The 9,528-nt window shown below is 31.2% G+C and overlaps 1 protein-coding gene and 1 long non-coding RNA gene across 3 annotated transcripts; both read right to left on the bottom strand.

The window, feature by feature from the left end:
• LOC133035003 (protein FAR1-RELATED SEQUENCE 5-like) lies at positions 1-1,590 on the bottom strand. The gene has a single exon (XM_061110630.1). The coding sequence runs from the start codon at positions 1,588-1,590 to the stop codon at positions 1-3; it is 1,590 nt and encodes a 529-aa protein (XP_060966613.1).
• A 4,368-nt stretch (positions 1,591-5,958) lies between these two features.
• On the bottom strand, positions 5,959-8,263 carry LOC133033581 (uncharacterized). Of its 2 annotated transcripts, XR_009685725.1 has the most exons (3): positions 7,595-8,263; positions 6,664-6,726; positions 5,959-6,187 (listed from the first exon to the last, which is right to left on the bottom strand). It is a non-coding gene; the product is annotated as an uncharacterized LOC133033581 (long non-coding RNA). The 2 variants fall into 2 exon arrangements; XR_009685724.1 differs by having other exon boundaries at positions 6,664-8,263.
• Between the last annotated feature and the right edge of the window lie 1,265 nt (positions 8,264-9,528).

Genomic DNA, 9,528 nt, shown 5'->3' with positions numbered 1-9,528 from the left:
CTAAAGAGAAGAGGTATGAATCCCCTTGATCTTCCCGATGAGAAATTGAATAGGGTTGCTGTTCCTCAACGTTCTTTTTACTTTATAATATATGTTTCTGGTGAAAATTGCGGCGGCCTGTTTGTAATATGTTTGCAAGAAATCTGTCTTACCAGCGGGAATATGAGGGACGGTATGCATGCTTTTGAAATCTTTAGCGGCTTCATTATGGCGCATTGTGCCAATAGCATGGGTAATTTGTGAAACAAACTCTCGTAAACTGTAATTAGCAAGTAAGAATCTCTTGAGTACATTGTTCATAGACTCACATCTTTGGGTTGTTCGCATGCCTCCATAGAAAACCCCTCTTAAGAACGTCTCTGCCCATTGACCACATGTGTTGTATTTAGTACGACACCAAGAATTTTCTTCAAGGCCGAACTGTGCCAACAAAGCGGCCCATTTTTCTTCAAACTCTTCCACTGTGTAGTAGTTGTATATTAAGTCAAAGAAGCCTTTGTTGAAATCTGGAATCTTAATATTCTTTGTGGCATTGTTCCCTAGATGCCATGCACAAAGTCGATGGGTAGAGTCTCGTAACAAATGTCTGATTGCGAATCCCATCCTTTCATCATTATCAGTGAGGACTACTTTTGGGTTTTTGTTGCCCATGCAATCAAGGAACACCCTCAAGAACCAAATATAAGCGTCTTCCGTCTCATCAAGTAAAACTGCGCAACCGAACACACAAGTTTCAAAATGGTGATTGACGCCAACAACTACAGTCAATGGCTTATTATACTTATTGGTGCGGTATGTTGTATCAAAAGCAATAGCTTCCCCGAATAACATGTAGTCTCTTCTACTCATACCATCAGCCCAAAAAAGGAATGCTAATCGATTTTCGTCATCAATCTTGTACTCGACGTAAAATTCAGGATCCATTGATGATAAGCCGTCTAAGAAACCCAATGTACCTTCTGCATCACTTGATATGTTCTCTTGCTTTCTTAAACTAGCCACTTTGTTGTACACATCTCTTAGTTGGAAAGGAAGATTGTCATACCCTCCAGATTGTAGGGCAATATGTGCTACAACGGAAGAAGTTTTGATACCACATCTATTCATGCTAATTACTTGTGCAGCTACTGCTTCAGGAACCTCGCGGTTTGCCCGAGTGAATTGCATTTGTGATGGTATTACCAAATCATGATTATGAAATGGTACAAATTCTTGACACCGCCAAAGATTTGTTTTTTGTAACCGAAGAATTCGTAACACAGCTTGACACCCACAACGTGTTATTTCTTTTGGTCGCTTCTTCCTGTCTGGCATGTTCAAAAATTTCTCCTTCCGAAAACCTTCTTTGTTACAAACCCATCGTCGAATGTATATTTCTCCATCACTTTTCCTGGATTTTGTATCGTCAATTCTAGGACTGAAACCTTTCCATCTTGCATAAGTATAATAGAATGCCTCCCACATTTTTAGACTTACCATCTCTTTCCCTTCAATATCATGAGTATCTATTTCTGCAACTGATTTGGATAGTTGAAGTGTGTCCAAAATTTCTTGCCAGTGAGAGTTGGAGGCAATATCTACGTCCGTCATACTTTTCCTAATAATTCAATAAAATGAATATTAGTCATTCAAGTGTATGATGAAAACACATTAACTTACATATTAAAGTTAATGAAGTTGATGACTTTCCTTAAATATTTGACACATAATTTAAGCTTTTCTGTTTTGACTACTAACAGTAATCTTTATTGTTGTACTAACTCTCATAGTCAATGGTATTGCAAACAGTGAAGAACAAATTTACCTAAAAAAACATACTATTTTCATATACGTTCTATTGTAATTTCATGCACTTTCATTAATTAACCAATTGAAATATTAAAAAAATACTCTCATATGTACAAAAAAAAAATAAATAATGCTCTTACCTAAAAAAAATCCTACATTTATAAAAATATATATTATGTAATAACCATAGAATGAACATGCTTTGAATCCATGACTCAATATAGTTGGACTCCATTTATGTGGTAAGTAAAAGATTTATTGTTTTCAAGGCCCAATATCAAGGCCCAATACCAAGATTTATTGTTCTCTTTTACAGCAACATCTATGTTTACATAAATGAAACATGGTTTTGTAATAGTCTCTAGTGAACTCAAACATAGTATCACATCTTATTGGTCATAAAGATTTTATGAAAAATAAATTTTATATTAGTTAACACGTTCAACTATTGTGACGGTAATTAAATATTCATCAGTAAATATTCTATCTATTTTCATAAATTAGATAAATAATGCAATCTTTTAATCTTGTGATGTTATCATTTTTTTTTAGTATTATAGTTTTTTTTTTTTTAGAAACAACACAATCACTTCTTTTAGTTTAACACTTCTTTTGTTATGAAGATTGTCTCTTGGATAATATATACTTATCTATGTTATTGTATCATATGTAATAACCATAGAATGAACATGCTTTGAATCCATGACTCAATATTAGACTCTATTTATATGGTAAGTAAAAGATAAGCACATGCTGTCAAAATAAGATATTGTGTTAATAAGACATACCTTTATAATTGTAATAGGAGACTTACAAGACTATCCAAGTGAGTGAGAGTGAGATTGATTCATCCACCAAAACTCTACCAAATGACACTATAGAAAGAAGTTGAATGAGAGTGAGATCAATAACTTTTTATAAGTACTTACTTTTAGTTGTTTAATTTTGCCATTGTGAGGTCCTCATATTTGTACACTTGTAGGTGGTGTGGTTGGTGTAGTTATTTATGAAACTAACACAAGAATTTAATTTAATATATAGGCTGTAGTTAAATATAAATGTATATAGGCTAGTCAATTGCTTGGCCTATTTTGGGCCATAATCTAACTATGTATCTAGGCCCAATATCAAGATTTATTGTTTTCTTTTAAAGCAACATTTATGTTTACCATAAATCAAACATAGTTTTGTAATAGTATTTAGTGAACTCAAACATAGTATCATATCTTATTAGTCATAAAGATTTTAGATAAATAAATATTGTTATGGTAATTAGATAAATAATGTAAATTTTTTAATCTTGTGATGTTGTCAATTTTTTTTTAGTATTATAGGTTTTTTTTTTTTTGGAAACAACACAATTAATCACAGGAATAATTAATGTTTAATTTTCTTCTCTTTTTTCATTTTGAGAGCATATATTTTTTATGATCGCCCAGATTTTATTACCACATAAGAAATCTCCAGATAAAGATGATTTAGTCCCGTACGTCATTGTATTAATTCCCTTCCAAAATAATAATAATAATAATAATAATAATAATAATAATAATAATAATAATAATAATAATAATTATAATAATAATAATAATAATAATGTCATTTTCCCTTTTCCCTTTTGAATCAGAAATAATGTCATTTTCCATACCCATGAATGTATATAGTGTAATCTCACATATTTTTCATGCAAAAGTAATATACTCACGTTAGAGAGTGAATATACACCATGAATAAGTAATATAGATATTATTGGATAAATATAGTCTATATAGTCTCCAAATTAAATGATCTGATGTGTAATATTACTTTTTTTTTTAAAAAAAAATAAAAAAAGTATATTGAAGAAAAGATAATAATACAGTAGTTCAAAAGCATAGTGATTTAAAAAAGAAAGAGCACAATACATTTCTTCAACATAATTGATAGATTAATCTCTAAAGTTTTAAATTGCACTTAGATATATATATAAGATCATCATTAATAATATTAATAAAAAAAGAGATTACATGATACTAGGGATAGAGAATAGGGGTGTTCATCCGATCCAATCCGCACTTTTTTGGTCAAACAACATCCAATCCGCACTAAGTGCGGATTTCATATTTTGGATCCAATCCGATCCGCATAAAAGTTTAAATCCAATCCAATCCAATCCGCAATAGTGCGGATTGGATCGGTTATTTTGGATCGGTTATTTTTTTAATAATAAATTATTTAATATTTCATAGAAAAAAAATAAAAAAAGACTATTGTTTCTTAATCTCTAATAATAATCTATTTCCATCTCTATTTATATACAAATTAAACCAATATACATATATATCAATATATATATATATATATACTTATCTTTAGATTTACACTAAAATATATATGTATCTAATTACTAAAATAAATAAGCTAGTATAGATATATTTAAACTTTATGTGTACGTGTCTATGTGAATAAGAATTATTTTTCTTGTATTTTTTATTACAAAATAAATAAAATGCACTAACTCAATATATTACTATAAGAGATTAAGAAATTGAAAGTTTGTGTCTTTTTTTAATTAATATGTATTACATATTATAATTTTTTTTAAAATATATAATTAAGTGCGGATTGGATTGGATCGGTTACTTTTTAAGGTCAAACAACATCCAATCCGCACAAGTGCGGATTTTAGATTTTTCAATCCAATCCAATCCGCACAAGTGCGGATATCCGCATTTTGCGGATTGGATTGGATTGGATCGTGCGGATTGGATTGGATCGGATACTTTGTGAACACCCCTAATAGAGAATACCCTTTTACAACATGCATGCATGCATGCTTTTAAGAGTACTGTGGAGGACATGACTCAATACTAACTAAAGTTACTAATAAACACGTGAACACAAACTAAAACAGAAGATACTCTTAGAAAAACAATATAAAGCATACCATAATAAGAAAACACAACAAAATATCATAACATAATTTGGAGAAATGTAAGACCATTCATAGGTTTGGAGAGGATGGGGCCAGTGAATGGTGCACAAAAGGCGAGTTCCCAAGACCTCAATCGAGATGAATCACCTCAGGGACTCTCGCTTCACCTCTGAGGTAGTCATTGGCAGCTTCCAAAAATGCTTCCACCGTCTTCACTTGGTCACTTCCTTGACCCTGGAGCTTGTTTTGTTGGTACATGGTCGAAGCAAGCTCGATAATCCTCTTTCGAGCCTCATCTAACAGGTCAGCACATTTGTTTTTTGAAGCATTCACTGAGTTAAGAGTGCTCTGCAACATGACACAATTGGAGCAAGGTTCTGTCGCCTGAGACCGGTATCTCCTTGACCGAGAGGAAGATGGAGGAGATTTCTTGCAAATTGATGAAGGAGTCCCTAAGTTCATTGGACATACATGGGCGTCCGAGCTGTAATTCTTAGCTGAGCCGTAACAAGAGTTAGTGGTAGGGAATAGGTTTTTTGGAAATGGATTTGGTCTTAGTCATTTTTTGGTGATAAAACAAATACTGTAGTTATGGGCTTATAAATTTGATTTAGTGGTGAGGCAATTACAAATGATAAATATCTATATTTATATACACACACACAATGTCACTCTCAATTGTCGAGCAAAACAATTGTATAGACAATGGAAGACCCATTGTGATTTTAAGAAAAACCCTTAATACCCAATAGTTTTATATCTTTATTTAGCAAATTCAACCTACAACTTTATGTACTATTCTTCCTTTGCCTAATTTTAAAAGGAATAAAAATAAAATTACATGCATGAAGTGATTAAAATACAAATAAATTATAATATAATAATGGTGATCTAGCAAAAAAAAAAAAGTAGGTCATATTATATAGTTATTGTATAGGTTACCTCTGGACAAAAGCTTGTATTTATCACTAACACAAAATAAGAAAGCTTACGAAAACAATAATAAAACCATGCGTGTACTTCAAACCATGCAAAGTAATAAAAGACAAAACAAATGAAAAGTAATAAAAGACAAAACAAATGAAGAAACAAAATTAATATATTATTAATTTTAAGTTTGTCATTGAAGAGAACAAATGTGTTGTAACGCCCTAAATAATTAGGCACGCTACCCAAAATACTTATGAAGCCCTAATCCCCTAACCGGGATTACTAATTAAAATAGCGCAGAATTTAAACTTTTATATTAAACAGACTGAAAATAAACTTGTAATATATTTAAACTTTTCAAAATAGTTGGGATCCCAAAAACATTTACAAACTTATTACAAGTTCTTTCTTACTAGCCGACCTAAGCGGCAAAACAGAATACAAAAGTCAACACTGTTAGACCCATAACCCGCTTGGTCTGAAGTGGCATGAACATGTACATTCTTCGCCCTGCTCCTGAAACTCATGGCTGATCAGCTAATGCCTTACCCTTTCCTGCACAGTAGAGCACCCGTGAGCCAAGCCCAGCAAGACAGTATAAATCATAACAAATATATTATGCTCATTCACATATGTCTGTATAGCACAGACCTGATCATTATTTCATCATGCCCATTTATGTCTACGTGGCGTAGACCTATGTGTTGCGCTCACACATCTAATTAAATCTACATGACGTAGACCCACGTGTTACTCTCACACGTCTAAATACATTAAGGCCTTAGAAGTGGTTCATCTCGGTTATGAGTACCGAGTCCAACCTGATTATGCCTTGAGCGCATAATCCCTAAATCTCATTTCAATTAACATGGCATGGCATTTATACACATATATCCCTAGGGTAATAACCCTAGGCTATTAGACCGTTCCTATTAGGGTAATAACCCTAATCTCGGTTACTAAACATTCATGCATATCATTCTCAATATAAGCGCCACTGCGCATACTCTACGTGCTAATCACTGTCTTACCTGTTGTCCCGCAATAGTAGAGATTCCAAATCCCCGGGTGCTCCTGACCAGGTGCCGGTAATCCTAGTCACACACAATCCGGGATTTTCACAAATAGGGTTAACCCCTGATTTCACATTCATAAAATAAATTCATGGCATTTCAAATACAGATAATCACATAGAGCTCGAAAAGAGCTTTCCAACGGTATAAAGAACGTCCCAAACGGAGTCCCGAGTCAAAAGTTATGGCCAAAACAAATTTCAGCATTTCCCGATGAACTCCAACCGGAATTCCGGATGAACCAACCGGAATTCCGGTTGTCTGGGCAGAGAACACGAAATTTCTCAATCTTTAAACCCCCAAAACTCACTCAAATCATTCCCAAACATTCCCAAACTTTCCAGAGCATCAATATATGTCATAATAAACATATTCCACAACTTAAACCCAACAATTGCACTAAAAATCAAAAAGTGCCATTAAAGCACAAAGCTTGAGTTCCATGAACTCAAGCTTGCTTTTCACAACCAAAATCACAATTAATCCACTTAGAGCAGCTAGGAAATATTATAGGGTCTAAAACACATATTTATGCATCAAAATCCAACAATAAATCCCATAATTTCAGATTGTAAAAATCAACTTAAAATTATGTTCAAACTCCAAAACTTCAAGCTCTAAACTTGAGCTTCAACTCAACCAACTCAATCAATTTTCCAGCTGCAAACACTTTCAAAAATCTGAATTCAAGACATGAAAATAACCCTAAAAATTTATCTAGAGCTCAATCAAACACCCAAGCAAGGATTCAAGCATCACATACTCAAATTCAACAAAACTAACTTCAATTCCTTTACACATGCAATCTCAAGAACATTAGCACAAACTTATGCTTTTACAACACTCAAATTCAGAAGTAAAAATCAAGATTAAAGTCATAGAAAACTACCTCAAACTCAAACCAAGAATTCACAACTTCAAAGCTCCAAAACAAGCTAAGAACCAAGCTTTTCTTCAAATTCAACTTTTGAAATAATAAGAGGGTTTGGGAGAGAGAGGGGGTCGGCCAAGAGTGAAAGCAAAACCAGAAAATTGCTTTTCATTTCATCAAAAATCAATTTTAATCAAACATAATAATTAGGGGTGAAATGACCAAAATGCCCTCATGGCTTATTATTCACACCTACACCCTCACAAGGGTAAATAAGTCATTTCAATACTCAATTAATTTCAAATAAATTTCAGATTATCATTCATCAAATAAAATGCCAAATTATCAATCCAATTTACATTTCGGGCCCGAACCCGGTTCGGCCCGAAATTCCCGGTTGTGACTATACCGCGCTAACCTGTCAGAACACACCTGAAAAGACAACACAGGTATACTATATAATAATATAGTTCCATTAAGCACGTAATCAAATTAATTTCATAATTTTACCCTTCTCGGGTCATAATTACTAAAATGCCCCTGGCTCACCAACGGGGTCTTAACATAATAAAATTCATATAATTTCACATATATTAAATTATATAATAATATAATTTCCTCAATTATACATAATTATCTAGTTAGGGTTTTGCTAATCCATTTCTTAATTCCGGGTATTACATGTGTAGTCTTATCACAACAATAAATGTGTAGTCTTCATCAATAGTACTACATATTAGTAGGTACTTTGCTTTACTTTAAACACAATAAAAAAATTAAAATACAAAAATAATATATATAAAAATGGACTCAAGTTACTTAAGAAATTTGTGTTATTCCTAATTTGTGTTGAACTAATAAAATTATTGTACTATTTAAAATGTATAACTAATCCATGATATTAGTATTTTTTTATTAAACTTATGTAATCAGTATGAGTTAATATGTTGTAATGTATAATTAATATCATGGATCCCTATTATCTGATATAATATTACTTTAAACACAATAAGAAAATTAAAATATAAATAATAAAAAAAAAGAGGACGTTGGCTCTTAGTTGGAGACAATGTTATTATAAATATATCTCTTTTTTTACTTTATACACAAATAAACAATAATATGCATGCAAAAATTGATTTCTTGGTTTGAAGGAAATTAAAATATATTACAAAATAAAAAAAAAAATGGTCACTATCATAAAATTGGAAAGTTTACCAAGCTACACCAAATACCATGGGTGTACTTCAAACCATTTATAAGAAATAATAATCATTAATATGAATAATGTAAATGCATGCAAAGAGAATTCTAAAAAAAAGAAAAACAAAATAAATAAATGCAAAGCAATACATGACAAAACCCTCAACGCCTCAAACACAATAAGACTTGATAAAAAAAAAATTACTTTTACAATAATTTTTCTAGAAATTATATACTATCACAGCAAGAAATTTCAAAGTATACATATATATATATTCAATGACTAATTTGTAACCAATAAGTAAATTTAGTGCTTTGATTAGTAATAGTAGTAATTTAATAATTTGATTTGTCTTAAATTTATGAAAATGACAAAGGTGATTACTGTTTTAGAAATGAGCAAGCCACAATTTTTAGTGGGGGATTTTTTTTTTTTAATTGAAAGAATATTAGTGAAATATATATATTTTTATAGTGATAAAATAAAATTATTTGAAAATATGATGAAAAAAAAATATAGAGAAATAAGTAAAATTATTACGTGGTATAATATGAAAATTATAAAATTTATAGGAATAGAAATAAAAATATGTAAGGATATAAATAAACAAGTATAAATTTTATGTATAAAAGTTTAATTTATAGAAAATTGCGAGCCAGGTAAATGATTCCTAAAGTCCTTTTTTGTCGTTGCTTCTATTGCCTAGTACTCTTATGAAGTATCTTTATTAGTTTAATTTAATATTAAA

This window comes from Cannabis sativa, chromosome 1 (assembly GCF_029168945.1).
Source record: "Cannabis sativa cultivar Pink pepper isolate KNU-18-1 chromosome 1, ASM2916894v1, whole genome shotgun sequence".
Taxonomy (NCBI): domain Eukaryota; kingdom Viridiplantae; phylum Streptophyta; class Magnoliopsida; order Rosales; family Cannabaceae; genus Cannabis; species Cannabis sativa.
This window is presented reverse-complemented; position numbering and strand designations above follow the sequence as displayed.

Bases quoted from the DNA above. Each gene is read 5' to 3' on its own strand.
- LOC133035003 (XM_061110630.1), bottom strand. From the start codon at position 1,590: ATGACGGACGTAGATATTGCCTCCAACTCTCACTGGCAAGAAATTTTG.